This window comes from Pieris rapae, chromosome 16 (assembly GCF_905147795.1).
Source record: "Pieris rapae chromosome 16, ilPieRapa1.1, whole genome shotgun sequence".
NCBI classification, from domain to species: Eukaryota; Metazoa; Arthropoda; class Insecta; order Lepidoptera; family Pieridae; genus Pieris; species Pieris rapae.
In genome coordinates, this window is record NC_059524.1 from 23,208 (window position 1) to 41,644 (window position 18,437).

Here is an 18,437-nt window from a genome sequence, read left to right on the forward strand (position 1 = left end):
TTTGTTTTCTGCCTTGACGTCCGGTGATGAAACAGAGAAAAATTCCTTGTTCGAACAGCAGCTACTCTGAACACTCTCCGTGCTAAATGCGGTAGAAGATACAGTGACCCCACATTTTTACGCAATGTCAAAGGATGGAGACAATTGAATGTACCTGGTCGTCGACGATTGGAATTTATTTTTGTTGAATACAGTCAAGTAAAAAGAGCTGGTACTGGGCAGCTCCCGCCCAGAGGTGAGAACAATACTTCGTGTGGGTACTGCCCGGCAAGTGTAATGAGAATTCTGAAGGCATTTTTAAGAAAGTCCAAATAAGGTACAAATCCTGGTCCAAGGTTAAAATGATAAAGTATAACGTAAATGAGAACTGTTGTTGCTGTTGACGACTAAATGACGCCATCGGCTATAACTCCAAAGAGTGTCAGTTAAATAGTAAAAAAAACTTGTCAGTTAAATAGTAAAAAAATGTCTACCATCTACTGTAAAAGTGATTAATTATTTTAATCCTGTATGAACAGTATAAAGTAACACCAGAAGGTAAACCCACAAAAATGAGCATACGTCGCAGATGAAAGATTTAGTAGATTTTAAATTTTCGTAATTAATATTAGACATGCATCAGAGACTAGACAAGTATTTTAATCATATGTATTATATCTTTGTATGGCTTTTTAATTGCTTACCGTTATTGTCTCTATTTATATGATCACTTTTATACCAATTCCTTTGGCAGTGATTTTGTCTCAATCCAACGTTTGTGAAAGTTGCTTAACCTGTATTCCGTAATATTACAGCCGTTACACAGATTAATATAAGCTATAGTAGCATAATCTTGATTATACCTTTTATACTTGACATTTGATGACAGTGACTTCTGATTGAAGACTGACGTGAATTGTATCTGAAAGAATTCTTTCTTGTTTAATTTTGTGTCCAACATGGTGAGTTTCTTTCGAAACTAAATAAATCCAGTTCTATCCATTTTATTAACGCACTATTGCAAATGGTTATAATCCGATATAATTTAGCAGTTGTTAATAAGAGTTGGGACCACTGTATTTTTATGATTTTGTATAAATGCTTTGAAATAACTTGTACATATACTTTCGTTTTTTTATCATGTATTAAGCGACAAAGTGCTTTATATTTAAGAGTATTATTTGCATATCCTATGCCATGTTGGGAGATTCGTTCGTTGTAAAGTGACTGCTACGCTAAGCCGTTAATCGTTAACGTTTTGGTTGTATACAGGCTCGAGGACCAAAGAAACACTTGAAGCGTTTAAACGCTCCTAAAGCATGGATGTTGGATAAGCTCGGCGGAGTTTACGCTCCCCGACCATCAACTGGTCCTCACAAGTTGCGTGAGTGTCTGCCGTTGGTTATCTTCTTAAGAAACCGTCTTAAGTACGCACTCACTGGCAACGAGGTATTAAAGATTGTAAAGCAGCGTCTTATCAAGGTGGACGGAAAAGTGCGTACGGATCCCACTTATCCTGCTGGATTCATGGGTAATGATATAAATACAGATTTTGTTTTGAAACTTTCATATACATGAACTATTATGATAAATATTGGTACTAAGCAGTAAAAGTCTGTACAAATTGTTATAACAAAGTAGTTGTTATGTGAAATCAATATAGATATTTATTATATTAATTTAATTATTAAAGTAAAATTGTTATGTTTTAGATGTGGTTTCAATTGAAAAAACCAATGAGCTGTTCAGGTTAATCTATGATGTCAAAGGACGATTCACCATCCACAGGATCACCCCAGAGGAAGCTAAGGTATTTAGTTCTAAACTTAAATTGATATAACCTTGCTTTCACTTAAATAATTAATAATACTTAAATTTAACTTAAATAATTAATTTTTTTAAATAAATATTTGTTTTATGACCAAACTATTATTAAAAACAGTGGTAAAGGAATGACTGGCAGTAATTATGGCAATTGCCGTATAACTATTTATTTACTTTTCATTGCTGTTAATTTTTGCGTACTAAACAATATATATTTTTATTTAATGCGACTATATCAATTAAATCCATTCAAATACATATATGTATTAACAATAAGTACCTTTCGGGGAATTGTAAAATGATATTATTATATGTTAATATTTAAATATTCATAATACATACATATAAATTTTACTATAATAGATTATTATTATGTGCTTGTTAAAGAGATTATAGTTGCAATATTATTGAGCAATTAACCTAGGACTAATACAGACAAATAGAATTTGGGACGTCTTAGGAATTAATTGATTTAAGAAAGGGTTATCTTGCATCAGACGTTGTTAAGTATACTATTTATTGAGATTTATTATTTATTTATTCCATTACATTTTTTCTATCTTAACAGTTACTAATTCGATAGAATTCTAAAATTGTCCCACATGAATTATCCTACATAAAAACATTAAAAAATTAAACTTATATTCCTAAATCATATAACTAACAATATAGCAAGCAACTCTTGTGAACTCAGCCAGTGTACATACAAATATTTCTACCTCAATAGAAGTTTTGTTGATTATCTGTATTGCTCGCGTGAGTGGCGCTTTGCTAACCAAGTTAAATGTGAGCGCGGTACATCCAAAAGTTTAGACGTAAGCCTCAGGTTCCTAGTTGGTACCCAGTCTCTCTATTATATCCGGATTATGCACCCGACCCATAAGAACGGGTAGTGGGGGTTTTTGAAATGGCTCTATTTTAGACATAGGTATTAATAAAAAGATATCGTGTTGCAGTACAAGCTGTGCAAAGTGAAGCAGACCGGTACCGGCCCCAAGGGAGTGCCGTACATCGTGACGCACGACGGCAGAACCATCCGCTACCCCGACCCTCTGATCAAAGTGAACGACTCCATCCAGTTGGACATCGCCACCACCAAAATCATGGATTACATCAAGTTCGAGTCCGGCAACCTCTGCATGATCACAGGCGGAAGGAACTTGGGGCGAGTTGGAACCATCGTGTCGCGAGAGAGACATCCCGGATCGTTTGACATCGTTCACATCAAGGACTCCACGGGACACACTTTTGCCACCAGGTGAGCGATCAGAGACCTCCGTCCACAGGATGTTCGATGATCAAATAAAAGCCTTCCCACGTTGTGCTATTTAATGACTAAGAATTTTTATCTGTGTTAATGTGAGATTTCCTCAACAGAATGAACAACGTGTTCATCATAGGCAAAGGCACGAAGGCCTACATCTCCCTTCCTCGAGGCAAAGGAATCCGCCTCACCATCGCCGAGGAGCGGGACAAGAGGATCGCAGCCAAAGTGGCGCATCACTAGGATTAACATAATAAACGCCTAAAACCCACCATTCTTTTCATTCACGAATATATTCAAATTTATTTCTCACAGTGAACTTAAATTATTTCATGAGATGAAATAAGAATGAAGCACGACTCCTTGTTGTAGTCACGATTTCTGTAAAAAATATGAAGCTGACATGCTTACATTGAATTCGAGGATTTCAGGTCTTCAAAATTCTCTTGAAGAGATGACATAAATACAGTTGTGCCCAGCAAAAAGGGGAGCACAAATTGGCCAGGGATGAGGTTCTGTCTCAATACAATGAACAACGCTTCCTGTCTGACCAACAATTGCCATTGTCATTTTAATGAGACAAATGCGGAACGATCATATGAGTAGTGCACAGAGTGACAGTTACATAGACAAAGTCAACTTTATAAATAAAAGTGAAATTATTTTGCTTGGTTATCATAATATAGGGAAAAATATTGACACTAAATTATATCGGTCCACTGTCAAAATTGTAACTAATCGTTGTATGCCTGGAACCATCCCTGTAAACATTTTAAATACAAGTTTTGTGTGGAAATTATACAAGTAACACGTCCATAATATTGCTTTTTGGGATAAGGGGAAAAGGACAAAATAAACTGTTGTCATAATATATTTATAAATTAAAATCACTTAATGGAAAGAATATTATCTTGTTTACATTTCCTTATATCAAAGGTGCACCAAGGGAAAATAAAATTAGGTTTAAGTTGAACATGCTGTTGACTTTAACTACTAATAATAATAATTAAATATGCAATAAATTGTGACTTAAGTTCACTGCCTAATTTAATTGACCTAAATTGTTCTTGTGTAGCCAAGTCCACATTTCAAAGATCGTCAAGCTTAAATGTCATTGCTTGTGGCGGCGTCCATGCGTCGGGTTGTCTCTCAGGGAGAATATGGCGACGAGGCCGATGGCTGGCCATGCGTCATACTCGTGAACGGGTGATACTTGTCTTGAATTCGTGTATGTGGTCATATTAGTTGTTTCTACTACGTATTTGCGTGTTGTTCCCACGAGTATGTAAGAACGCGCTCATATTTCACCATACCTCCTGCTCATAGAGGATAAATCTTTGTTTTTAATTTATTTTAATATTCTTTATTACTATAATATCACATGGAACATGGTGTAATGGTTGCAGCTCCTTACAAACGTTGTGTAAAAGAAAAACTTGGCGATGGCGTGAGTTTATTGCCAGTTCTTCTCTTCCGTTCTACGCACTTGATTTGAGAACTGGCAGTAAATGTAAAATTAGAAGTAGATTTCTTTTTTTGACATTAATACGTGTACCATAGCTACTTTCACAGCGTTATGTCGTACGGTATTCTACTGTGGGGTGCTGCTGCAGAGGTTCAATCCATATTTGTGTTGCAGAAGCGGGCTCTTCGGGGTAGTTGTTGTGTTTCCCCGAGGGAGTCGGTACGGAATAGATTTCAGGAACTAAATATTATGACATTATTTTTTAGTTTATTATTACATTATTAGTCAATATATTCGCCTTGTTGTATGTACAAAAAAACTTAAACGATTTTAAAACAAATGGTGACTTTCACCAGTATAATACGCGTAATAGAACTAATTTGAGTGTGCGACCAACCAGGCTCCAGAAGATAAACCACTCCTTATATGGAAATTGTATTCATTTTTACAACAAACTCCCAAGCGAAATTAGAGAACTGTCACTAAATAAATTCAAAGCCCTCGTTAAAAGTAAATTAATTAATTAAGCCTTTTATAAATGTGACGAATACTTAAATGATCCTAATCCTTGGGATTGATTTGCTACAGTTCAAACAATTTGTATTAAATCCTTGGCGATTGAAAAGAGTGGCGGAAAGTTTCTTGCCAGTTCTTCTTACCCGCTCTACGCCCTTGACTTGCGAACTGGTTGTAAATGTAAATTGACAATTAATTTTATTTGTTTTTCTTGACGTTCATAAGTGTAGGTACATGTTTACCTTGATGATTAAAGATATTTTGATTTGATTTGATTTGTACATTATGTTACCTACATAAATAATTGATTTTGAATTGTTCTTGTGCCTAATTGTGCCGGGAACGAGACATTGTTCCTTTGATTACCGTCGTCACTTAGTATATTTTCTCACAGCTACCTCGAGTCTGCACCTTGATGAGTTGAAGACGAAAATACACTGGATACTGGAGAGTCACAATGCACTGGATGCAAGAACCCTCAAAAACAGAGTTATCCTACTGTGGATAAAAGGACACACGAGGATGCAAATCAATATTCAGCCCGATCGTGCGAGGAACAACAACATTGTTATTGAATGTCGGCCATTTTCGGACATTATCATTTTTTTCTATTATCGATTGTTGAAAGCATTCTTCAACTTTTTTATGTTTAACGGTTTAGTCATGTAGTTGGAGTGTTCAGAGAAGAAACAGGAATGTTCCAGATTTCACAATTTATAAATATCATAAATATTTATATTTAAAATGAGAGAGCATCCAAATGAATTCGTTTATCGTCACAACAAATAAGTTTAGTTAAGGTTTTCTAGTTTTTATATAGAAGCGAGGGCATTGAAACAGGAGGAGTCTCACGCCGCCATGGAGTGATCATGCGGCACTGCGCAGATGTACGTAGGCACATGTGTTGACTCGGCAGCGTGCAGAAAGCCGCATTTTTTTGGTATCAAGCACACTGGAGGAAGAGAAGTATGTAAAGTAAAGTAAAAGTAAATAACCACATCTTCCCCGGTGAAGGGCATGAGCTCCATTTTCAAGGCGGACCAAAGTGTGGATTTGCCATATTTATAACGTTAAATTATATAACGGTAGGATTACTAATCGACACTAAGTTACAATAACAACATTGGCAGCAAGAAACACCTTTGTCATTTAATACTTTAGCTGAAAACAACGTAAGAAGTTTGTTTGGGCTCAATGATGACTAGTGATAATAGTCCCAGTCGTGAGATCAGTAGACGCATTATGACAGCAAATCGATTCTATATCGGCCTTAGTAGACATTTCCGATCGCGATCGGTGGGATGGAGTTCTCTAAGACCTCGAAACAATAGGGGTTCAAAATTGGACACAAGAAGCACTAATGATTGATTGCGATGAAGTTCGCGATGGCGAAATATACTTAAGGAGTCTAAGGCCCAACAAGGGGGGATAGGATTTATGAGCTTCCGTCCTGTCATTCAGTACTAACACTCATAAGTACATTTCAAAGTTTATTTTCTGTATAGATTTATTACATACCTACGATGGATTTACAAAATAAGGATCAACATACTCCTACGTATGCAATTTTAGCGTGGTTACTTTTATGGATTAATTAATATTTATAGGAAATAATTGAAAACACGCAATCAGTATGCTATCTTGACAATTAGAAGACTTGTCCCCCAAACAGGTGAGATTTTGATCCTACATAAGTAAGCATTTGTTGTAGAATAAAATAAATAAAACTGTCGAATAAACATACCTACATTTTTATTCTACATGTTTCATTGGTTATGAAAAATAAAACGTAATGTTTGAGAATTTCGGGATAATGATATTTTACCTTAAAAGGAAATTAAAACGATATCAATTTTAGATTATATTTTTATATAATAAACAATAAAATATATTTTATCTATATTAGGATCACATCTAATGTAAGAATAATTTAACGAAATGGAGGTGGAATTGCTTACTTCGACGAATCCGAAGTATCAGGTTCCGGTGACTCAGTGGCGTGGTACGTACGCAAATGTCGTTGGAGGTCTCTTCGACGGGCGAGAGCTTTTCCGCAGAGAGGACAAGCGTGGGGCGACGGCGACGATGGAGTTGTGTCGGCGGCGGCGTGAAGCCTCAGGTGCTTGTTTAGGTTGCTGGGATCACCGAAGGGGCGCGCGCAGAATCGACAGCGTAGCGGCTTGTAACCGGTGTGGGTGCGAATATGGATTTTAAGGCCATATCTGCGAGAGTACAACTTTCCGCAATACACGCACACGTGTCCGCGGCCCACGCGGCCCCAGGCGGCGGCCAGAGTTTCCACGTCGCTGCCGCCTCGCCACTCCCAGACAGGACTCGAGAACGCCACTGCAGTCGAGAGGGTTGCGGCCGCCGTTATAGAGTTTCCGCGGAGTATTTCCACACATTTCTGCCAAAACCTTAACTCATCGAAGGGTTGGCACTTTGAGAATAAATGTATTTTTAAGGGGTTTGGGTTGTCAAACTCGACGCTGCACTCGTGACACTTGTAGTTTCTTTTCCCTGAAAACCAATTAATGCAATATTTTACGGGTGCTAACTACTAAATTAACTTGAAATTAACGCGGGGAACATCACTTCAGATGTTATTAAATACAAGAAAAAGAAGCCTTACGATTAAATCGTTGTATTTTTTAGATAAGAATTAATACAAATATTGGTGTCTAATTCTGCGCTGTCATTTTTCTAAATGTAATATTTAATAACTAGTCTTGTTATTCATAATTATTATTCATAAATGAGGATAATAAATGTATTTATATAAATAAATAAATAGATAAATAAATAAAATATAAGATTGCATTTGCATGCCAATTTATATGTGGCGGATTTTTGTAATTTATGTAACTAATTGTAAGACTTCTAGCAAATAAACGATTTGATTTGATTTAAGTATATGAATCGAGAAGTGATCAAAATAGATTGTGTTTGATATTTTTAATCATTTAGGATTTACCTGTAATGTTTCGTAGTGTAAGAAATGGCATATCGAGGAGCGCCAACGCAGTTTCATCAAACCACATTGTGAGATCCGCGTGTGGTGGTGCGTCAGCTACAAGCCGCAGACGCAGTGTGGCTTCGCCCGAAGAGCAATCCATCTTCGGCGCCGCACACATCTCTAGCAGTAAAGCCGCGGCGGGCGGTGACGGTGCAAGAGCGGCCTGAAGCATCGTTCGTGCCGGGTTACCGCAGCGCAACACGCCATCGTCTGCCTCCACGTACACCTGAGTATGTCAAGAAAACACGTGCTACTCTTCTGTACCTACGAGTTTAAATCTAATTGTGTAGGCTCAATACACACGTGGCTCTGTAAATGTAGGTGTGAGTTCGGTGGACTGTAGTTAGTGCACCTTCAAAGGATAAAGATGTGGCAAAAGTAAACAATTTGAGAGGCTTACCGTTTCATTAGCGGGTTGCGTGTTAGAAGCGAGTTCTTGCGCTAGGTTATCGACTGAGAAGAAGGCGGATGACAGGCCTCGGCGCACACCACGTCTCGTCACAACGCCGGGCATGGCGCAGACGAGGACCAAATGACAGTCGGCGTATACGCACTCGGTATATATCTCGCGAGAGCAGAGGGCGGAGGGCGGACAAATCGGCAGAACACCCTCCGCAAATCTCTCCGCGATTAAACAATTGTTATTGAATTAGCGCCGCGGTCGTCCCTCGCCCTTTACACACCGCAACCTGTGTAGCCCTGACTAATGGCCTGTTTAACACTCGCCTTAATAACACTTTCGATATCTAAAGGAAAACACTTATTTCCTCTACAATTTTTTTTTCAAAAAAATTGTCCGACGCGCGGCGGGAATCTATCTGCCAGAATGCTCGCGAATGCCAATCTTTTAGGTTAAGCTCTTTTATATGTATTATATATTTATAATGCTTTTTATACTTTACGTTTATTTATTTACTAGAAATCCTAGAACCTACCCTCATTATTATATTATATATAAATCTCGTGTCACAATGTTTGTCTTCAATGGACTCCTAAACCACTTAACCGATTATAATAAAATTCGCACACCATGTGCAGTTCGATCCAACTTGAGAGATAGGATAGGTAAGATCTTTAATTATAGTCGCAATTTTATTTTATTGCAAATTATTTGTTTATTATTTGATATAATTCTAACAGATGGCGCTGAGTAAAAGGTAGTTTAGTTTAGGTCCGTGTCGTGGTACCAACGTTTCACATAAGTTCTCCTACGGTTTCCCTTGATTAATTTACTACTATGTAATATAACAAAAACCTTAGCCACAGCAACGCTTGGCCGAGTCTGCTAGTTATATTATAAATAAAAAATATTATAGATTAGGCTTTCGCCCGAACCTAATAGTTAATCCTCAATCTCAGATTGAAAACAATCAGACCATGACAGTCGATCGACATCTTATCTGCTCCCAATAACCAAACCCTACGAAGACAATTCATTTTTGGCAACGGATAGAATGCAATCTTTTCGTTCTTTACACTCATATTTGATAATCAATATAAACCAAATAAAGTAAATAAAACCGTACAACTACTAGTGACCAATTACTGAATAATTGAATATCTGAGACAATTATATTTAATAACACAATTATAGTATTCCTTCTCTACAATTTTCTTTCCAGCGAATTAGTCAATGATAAATTTCATTTCTTTAAACAACATTACACAGGCACACTAGCGTCTCTACATCGAAGAGGTTCCGGTTACGACAGGCCACGCCTCAATGCTCACTGATCTTCAATTATAGCTGAAACGAAAAGAAACACAAATTAGGTTATCTTCTGATAAGTAATTCTGTTTGTTAATTAATTAATAAATACTTAAGTAATAAAGTATCTTTTTTCAAGCTTCATAATATGAAATAACTAAAAAGAGCAGCAACAATTAATGCAGTTTGTAAAATGGAGCTTTTAATATTAATTTAATGTACTCTTAAATTGTAACATTAAGCTCTTTACAATATAATAGTATTGTGATGAGGCGCGGATCGTCATGCAGCTGCACAAACATTCGACGCGAGGGGATGGGAAGGAATGGCAAGAAGATCACAAGAACCTACACTCACTCCGAAATGTGACGCCAGTCTCATTGTTATCTCAGTACTCATTAAAAATCGTCTTTTGTGCTATCGAAATGGTATGAGTGTTTTAAAGGCATATCATTTATGACACCCGGTAGCAGTGGTACATACTTCTGAGCGTCGCACGTGCCAATAATCCGCATATTGGTCTTCCGGAGTATTACGCCCCACATGTTTGTGCTATTCCTTATCTTATCAGCAGATGGATCAACCACGGGGCGCCACAACAGTTAAGTAACATTATTATTTCACCAATTCAATTAAAAACTTTGTAATATTTGTTTGTTTATAACTAAAAACATAAGTATACGTCGAATCGTAACCTTAAGGTCTTTATAAGTGTTAGTTTTTTATATTATGCTTAATCATAATATATTGATACATGAACAAAATATTTTTTTTGTTACCTTAATAAACGTTGTTACTTGTTAGAACTTTTAATTTGGAATATATTTAGACTTTTGTATGGACCTTTAATCCCTGCAGCCCCATCTCAGTCAACGTTTCAATTGCTTGGTGAAATGATTATTAAATAAAGCGTTGCGATTTTCGGCTATCACTAAATGCGATCATAATTCGCTATTGTCGCTTAAGCGTCAAGTTGAATTAGTATTAAACGAGGAGAGTGCACGTGTGCGGTCTCTAAGCTTATATTTATATTATTGTAATCATGGCGTGCAACGGATCGATACGAAACGAGACGACCACGGAACACTCTTTATTTAACAGCTTTTAAATTATCTTTCACAATTAGATCTTAATACAACTATATCTTCTTAAAACAATTGTATTATAATATAGAAAATTTACACGACAACAATACTTTAACTTGATTATGCTACGAACAAATCTTATTCTCATAATATAAATAATGTTTTAATTTAATTATTAGTATTAGATTACTGGATATTTTAATAGTTTGATACGAGATTAAATGTGCTTTTCCTGACAAGTGTCGCACTGAGTGCCGGCACCGCATACAGCAATAACAACGGGGTCGATTCGTCACGCGGGGGTCTCTAATGACCGCATTCAGAGTGCAGCGGGTGCGTGCCGCACGTGTCGCGGCGTCAGGTGTCATCCAACTACACTGTAACAAACTCTAGTAGCATTGCTAGTATCGCAGAAAACTTATCCCTTTTTTATCTCCATTTTATTTAATTGAAATAAAGATAGAAATTAATGTTTAATGCTAGTTGCATTATTTTTATAAAAAGATGAAAAGCTAAAAATCTTCATCGGTTAGATTCCTGTCGAAGGTCAACATAAGTATAGCAAGTAGTAAATGTAAACTGATTTGGGAGTAATGTTCAGAGGACGCTTACCATCCTCTTCCTCGGCTGAAGGTTCCGGCGGCGTCAAAGAGTCTAGCGGTGTTTCGTACTGCGCTTCTCTTTCGCCTGCCGCCGCATAAAGATCCGCCCGGGCCTCTGTCACCTCGCGAACGATTTCTGGAAATAAATTGGTCGGTTCCTAAAGGCTTTTTCACCCAAATTGTTTTTTTGTTTAGAATTGAACTTTCTTAACTTTAAAATAGGGTGATTATGCTTCACGACTTTAATTTTTGAAGCCAAAGGGTTAACAAAATCATTTCATATTATTAAATCTCACCCGTAATAACATCACGACTGGTAATAATCGACTCGATCTCTTTTGACACCTCCTCTATCAGCCATGGCATGAATTCTTCTTCAACACCTGTAAAACCTCGTCTTTTACCGTGTTATGTGACCATCATCTTTCGCCTGCTTTATTGGCTGTTAAACAACTTGCTTTAATATAAATACTTAAAATGTGGTAGAAAATGGATAAACATGTAATCTACACTAATAAATGTGAAGAAGAAAAATAGATTGTGTAAATCTAAATTTGAAGATTGCTTTCGCCATAAGAATCCTAATACTAGGATAAAACCTACGTACCTCTGTGTAGACGACGTACGAGATAACCGGCGTCGCGCAGACCAGCCAGCACAGAGGGCAGAAGTTCAGCGACGTAGCCCTGCACGAGTGTGGCAGCTGCCACTCGTTGTCGTGCTTCTTGCGCCGATATCGCTGCAGCTCGGGCTTCAGCCACGCGCCGTTCCTTTTCGTGTTGCAGCCGGACATCCGTGGCGGCCAATCGTTGCCGTTCAGCGAGTTCAGCATCGCGTAACTCTCGGTAGCGGCGCTGTTGCTCCCGCAGGGTTTCCAGCTCCTCCTCTTGCGCCACTTCTCCTAACGCTTGTTGCACGGTCTTGCCGACGAGCACTCCCACAATACCTTGCACTTCAAGATCGAAGTCGAACAGCTGGAACGGTTTAATTTGTATTAGTATAGTCACATTTATATCGTATGTTGATGACGTCTTTATTTGTGTGATCAAATCAAAAGAAAAATAAGGAACTTCGTTCCAACATGGGTTATCACTTACGTCTCCAGGATAGATCTGCGTAGCGGCATGCGCCCCGGTGATGGCAGGTACATAGCGCGGCGTAGCTGGCCTGTCCACGAACAGGTCCGTCTGGACGCCCGCCTCTACCTCCAGGCCTTTATCGAATAGCTGGTAACGAAGTCGTAGAATCAAATTTTCAATATATCGTGATCCCCTCCAGATATACTACGCTCATTATAATTACTAATCATTTGTTTTTATTAGTCTTTTTATATATTCTGTTATGTGTACTTATGTATTTAATACCGAGTATTTTATGTCTGTACTGTGCTGGCTTATTCTGTGATTTTAAGAAAAGGACGAGACGATATAACAAACTAATAACTCCAAAAATATTTAATAAACTAGATTCTTTGAGAGACTTTTTAATAGATCTCATCTATTACAAAGTTTAGTATATAATATAATCACAGTGTATTACTTTATAAATAGAAGTAATTAGAAATTAGTATACATAACGTAATTAATTGTAAAACCCATCTCAACTCGTTTGAATAACAGAGCGCTATGATCGCCAACATACTGTTAGTGTTATTACAGTTTGGCGATTTTTTGATGTTGTTGTAAGTATTTGTCCATGTTTTGATAAAATAAAAATTAAAAAGTTTCAGACTTTCTCCATGAGTATTTGTTGGTGCCTCGTATAAACAAATAAATAATTTAGGTGCGGTTAGCTACCGTCGTTTTAAATGACTGCAAGTGAACGAGTATTAGTAACCATATTTGAGCGGATAATTTGATTTTATTGGAGATCTGACCTCCTCGAGGTACCGCTCTGTCTGTACGGGTAGATGTCGTCGGCCAGGTGCCGGTGGCGGTGTGCCAGGTCGCAGTCGGGCCAGAGCCGCACGCCGCGCAAGCGCGCGTCTTCGTGTCCGCGCTGCGCGGGCCGCCGCGCTCTCTTGTCCGTCTCCCTGGAAACCACATCTCACATTTGTGATACGGTCTTATTAATGACCTGTCTTTAAATAGGTGCTAACTAACGGCTGCATGTGGGTGCGCCGCGAAAGTGCTGCCGCGCACGACGCGCTTGTCGTGCATCACATTGCTGTACTGCGCGCTCGTAGCACCCGTAGCACCTGTCACCACACTCCCGCTGCCGACAAAGTAATGGTATTATGTATTTAGTAGTTTCACGACAATATATATGCAAAAATATTAAGTCCTAAAATTGTACAAAAAATTAACTTATCTACAATAATCTTATAAAGAAAAATGTGTTTCGTTTCCTCGTTATTCTTACATTCGTTAAAAGCTACTCTGCACTTGTCTGCAGACAATCCACTTTTTTTTTCAATAAATAAACAGATCCCCGGGTATCCCAGGTATCAAAAATAACTGGAGCTTTTGAAAAAATATTAACTAGATTATAATATTAATATTGTTTTAAAGTGGGTTAACATGGCTAACACTGGACGATGTGCTTAACTTACAACTACTTTTACTCAGACTGGGTCGAAAGGGGCATTGACCCGCCTGACCGTCTGACCACCCGCTTCACCCAGCTATTTGCTTCCTATTTATCCTGAGCACTAACTACTTATAGTTTAGTTTTAATATTAAGGCGGGAAGTGGTAGAAAAGGTAGTTATTACAACGACACGACAACCTTTGATACTTTACGTATTCTTTACCGAATATAAATCCAAACATGAAGAATCTTCTGATCACCACGTGTCATCGTAGAGCTAATAATTGGTACCTACTTGATCATTCGAGAATATCTAATATAAGATGCATTTTAATGAAATGAACAAACTATTGTGGTGTGGCGGAACGCTTGTGGCGTATCGCGAGCGGATGCGGTCTGCTGGAGTATGAGTAGAGGGGGGCGGGAGGCAGCCGAAGGAGGCTGGCCAGCGGTGGTGGCGGCGGCAGAAACTCTCCACACCGCACTGTTGTAACGAAGCGAGGTTTCTCCAGAGGCACCCGGGCTTCGCGCGGCTTCAAGCGCTTTAGTTTCATGTTAAGGGTCTGCGAGAATCTTTCGTCGAGCATGGTGCGCGCCTCCGGCGGTACATCGCGCGCTAGCGGCCTCACCACGTTCACGTTTCGCGCTATCACTGACTGTTCGTCCCGCGTTACCGATTCGATAACGGTAAAGCTTGACTCATCGCCCTGACTGTCGCCTGGGGGCATCGTGTGTCGTTTTATGAAGAAATCCTGGGTCACGAGGCGCACGGTGCGGGCGACGCCGGACGCGGGCCGATCGCCAATGAAAGCTGCCCGCTATTTCTTTACATCAGGTCAGTTACGACCTTTCTATATTCGACCACTACGGCACGTAGATTCGCGCAAGCGCATAAGACAAATTAGAAAACTCTTAACCTAAAGTCGTTTAAAAGAAATGAAAATCGTAATGAAGGCGATTACAAAGTGTAACCCTAACTATGCGGAGACTATATTTCTACTCCATTTATGTATAAAAATAGGAAAAAAGGAATATTTTATGGGGTAGTTTAATTATTTATGCGCGTGATAGTCAAAAGGGTTTTTCACAAAATAACACCGAAAACTCAAAATATCTTAAAGGAAAGGTGACCTTCGCACTCGCCTTAATTCTTATCATTCACGCGAGGTCAAAAGGTCAATTAAATATTATTATATCAGCGAAATTTACTCAGGTCAAGCTACTACGAGCAATAACAATTCTAAACTAAAAAAAATGTACCTTCCCTCTGAAATATTTTAATAGGAACCTACTAGAAGAATTTATATAATTTATATGTAGCATTCTTAGGAGGTTGACCGCTAATAGGGGTTTGGTGTTACACGTTGGCCCTTGCTGCGTAATTTATATAATTTAAGAAATCAAAACAATATTTCAAAACGATTATTTATTGCCATATTATTTTGTAGAGTTCTTTATAACTTTCTTTTCAAACGTCATGTAAGCCTATGTAATGTTACCTATAATATATAAATATATATATGTGCATCTATGAAAAACCTCAGAGCAATAACGATGGCGTGCCGAGCCCTTTGCGCGACAACACACGGTGGTGGTTACTGACCACTCAACACGCGATCTCAAGGATTTACAACATAAAGGAAAGTGATTTTTCATTCTTTGCATCAGTCAAGAGGGCTGTGTATATACATTCGATATTTTTACTTACTTCGTAATGATTCATTATTCAGTAGGTATTGAGATTAGAGTTGACCTTCATCTCAGAAAGACGCAAAAAACATAACTTGACGAAAACACGTAAACATTAACATAACTTTTTCTAGAGTCCAGTGTCGAGGCTCTCTCCCCGACCTTTTTGACTAATGATCAGATGATTCAGATCTATTACGTTAGTCAATGCGGTAGCGTGCACTCGCGTTATCTATAAACTATCGAATGCTACTGATATTGCCTGGCGCCGTGCAACTTTATTAATCCTCTACGCTGCCATTTAATTATAAGTTTGATTGCCTCGGAATATTAGAGCTGAATGTATCTAGGAAATATAACTTGTAATTTATAAGATTTTATTTTTATCTATAAGGTTATGGATATTGTGACTAGTTCAACAATTTATTGATTAACTATAAGTATTTAGCAGGAGTTCCTAAAAGTCGGATAAATGTATCGTAATACATGTTATAATAGATAACATATTAATATTATGGTGGTGTACGCTGTGTTACATGCTATGTTACAACTCACCAAGAGGGATTCCTGCGCAGTTTAGTATTATGATATAGAGCTCGTGGTTGACTAGCAAACGTGTAAGGTCCCTTGGGCGTGGCTTGTGGTGCCTCCACCAGCACCGAACGCACCGACACGCTCATGCGAGCGTTCTGCTGCCCGCCGCAGCGCGCGTTCCGTTGCCAGAAACCACTGCTCGAGCAGTGCCGCTAGCATGCAGCACATTCGCTCATCAGATTTCATCAACTTTGACACTATACGTAACTTCAATCTGTTTTGAATATAGAATGTGAGTAACGAGATCGTATAGCCGCACTGAAACCACAATCACTCATCTCGATTGATGACTTCATCAAATCGTGATGGTTTAAACATACTCTACAGATATCGGAAATTTCATTGACAGTAAATAGTGTGTGTTACCACGGTAACGGATATCATACCCCTCGCGTGTTTTCATTTGTTACCAATCACATCTTCATTGGTAACATGTATGAAAACACGAACATAATAAATACTACCAAAAAATTAAATTAATTTAAAACATGCCCAGTAATTGTTTCAGCGAATATGATTAAAAACTAACAGTTTGGTGAAAGGTGAAAGAACATTTAAGTATATCAAAAACCTCTGATTCTTTACTGAAACAGATTAACCGTACAAATTAGAGAATTAATTGTTACGACTTTATTAAGTTTTCAATTTCGCTTCCTAATTATAATTTTTACCAGAACTCCCGGCCAAGGAAGCAACGCCATCTTTTAATAATTTTTAAGTATACCATCCACTTTTTTAGTAGCTCCAACTGTAAAAAGCAATTTCCCAGCATCGTGCATACGTAGTACGTAACTTTTGTACAAGATGGCAGTTTTATACCAAATAGGCATAATTTTTCGTGTAGTGTTGTTGTAGTACACTTTATATACAGAAGATGGCGTTTTACTAAAATATATTTTATTGTCAAGAGATGGCGATTTATGATATTTTGTCGCAATATGCTTCACTACAGTGTGTGAGGTGTGATGTAGTTTGTAAGGCGCCAGTTTGCGCTTTATTGGCAGCGATGACTGCAGCACAGGGCGAGTCTGGCGGCAAACACCATTGCGCGGCTCGTGGCCCGGTGTGATGGCGCATTGTGAAGCCTCGGTAGGTCGCTTAGGAGCGGTGGCGGGAGTTGTCGCCAGCCAAAGACTATGGCCAAAGACTGACCTCCCTCGACGGAGACGGGGAACAGCCGGTCGAGAAGGAAGGAGCGAATGATTTCCACCACGCGCCGCGGGATGTCGGAGGCGAGGAGCCTGTGCCCGCGTGCCAGACCTGGTCAAAAGCTTTCTCCATGTCGAGAAATACTGCAGCCACCTCTTTCTTGTTAAGGGCGGCGGTGATGTCGTGCAGTACTCTCGACAGCTGTAGGGTGGTGGAATGTTCGCTTCGGAATTCAAACTGTTCGGGCCTAGGAGTAAAATGCCGCCTGATTGTCGGCAGCAGCATGGACTCTAATAGGTTGGATTGCGTGGCGAGTAATGAAATAGGGCAATAACTCGCCGGATCGAAGACGCTTTTGAAGAAGGCGTGCAAATTTGCGCGCATGCGCGGACAGCGGGTCTGTTGCCAGCGTCGACGTAGGGCGCTTTGCGGCTGATGAGCACCAGCAAACGGAGCGGCAACTGTGTGTACGTGGCCGGCAGAGAGCGCTCGGTGGCAGCTGCGTCCAGTGCACTCTGTAACAGTATGGTAAAGGATGCAGCAAGTTTGTTAAAGGCTGCTGGGGTGCGTCGTTTAGGGTTCGCTCGAAAACATAGTGAGTGACTTTGAGTCAACACCGTTGAACTTACATTACATTTGGCGACACCAGTCCATGCGAAGGTATTTCTGGTCCTCTGTTAAAGTATGGGGAATCCATCTGGTCCAAAGCTTCCTGACGTCTAAATTTTCGTGTAATATATTTTGATCTTGATTCATACCAATGTCTAGGCTTGCCTGTATCTGCTGGTAGGTCACTCTCTTATCTTCCTGTATCATGTGTCACACGGAATTGATGTTATCTTAGCAGTCGCTGTTCAAGGACGTCCCTCACGCGGATGATCATCATTGAGATTGCTACGTAAGAATTGCGAATCGCAGCCTAGCATAGCTCCGTTGTTGAGTAAGACCACAACCAAAGCCATGATAAATCATTGACTAAAAAACTCGCGTTTGGTTCATTTTCACGTTTAACAACAAT

The 18,437-nt window shown here is 39.0% G+C and overlaps 3 protein-coding genes across 5 annotated transcripts; 1 reads left to right on the top strand and 2 right to left on the bottom strand.

Annotated features, from left to right (window-relative positions):
- The first annotated feature begins 822 nt into the window (after positions 1-822).
- Positions 823-3,338, top strand: LOC111002319 (40S ribosomal protein S4). Its single transcript, XM_022272473.2, has 5 exons — positions 823-941; positions 1,252-1,510; positions 1,692-1,789; positions 2,760-3,061; positions 3,181-3,338. Exons 1-5 carry the CDS (start codon positions 939-941, stop codon positions 3,308-3,310), a joined length of 792 nt encoding a protein of 263 aa, XP_022128165.1. The 5' UTR covers positions 823-938; the 3' UTR covers positions 3,311-3,338.
- Positions 3,339-6,968: 3,630 nt separating this feature from the next.
- On the bottom strand, positions 6,969-8,980 carry LOC111002082 (zinc finger protein 846-like). Its single transcript, XM_022272186.2, has 3 exons — positions 8,465-8,980; positions 8,023-8,290; positions 6,969-7,568 (listed from the first exon to the last, which is right to left on the bottom strand). The coding sequence occupies exons 1-3, from the start codon at positions 8,576-8,578 to the stop codon at positions 7,003-7,005; spliced, it is 948 nt and encodes a 315-aa protein (XP_022127878.2). The 5' UTR covers positions 8,579-8,980; the 3' UTR covers positions 6,969-7,002.
- Positions 8,981-9,622: 642 nt separating this feature from the next.
- LOC111002083 (radial spoke head protein 3 homolog) lies at positions 9,623-16,664 on the bottom strand. Of its 3 annotated transcripts, none has more exons than XM_022272188.2 (8): positions 16,232-16,664; positions 13,562-13,673; positions 13,336-13,491; positions 12,557-12,685; positions 12,067-12,433; positions 11,756-11,842; positions 11,470-11,595; positions 9,623-9,811 (listed from the first exon to the last, which is right to left on the bottom strand). In XM_022272188.2, exons 1-8 carry the CDS (start codon positions 16,354-16,356, stop codon positions 9,792-9,794), a joined length of 1,122 nt encoding a protein of 373 aa, XP_022127880.2. In that variant the 5' UTR covers positions 16,357-16,664; the 3' UTR covers positions 9,623-9,791. The 3 variants fall into 3 exon arrangements, with proteins under 3 accessions (XP_022127880.2, XP_045487730.1, XP_022127879.2); XM_045631774.1 differs by lacking the exon at positions 16,232-16,664 and adding an exon at positions 15,696-15,807; XM_022272187.2 differs by lacking the exon at positions 16,232-16,664 and adding an exon at positions 14,336-14,800.
- Between the last annotated feature and the right edge of the window lie 1,773 nt (positions 16,665-18,437).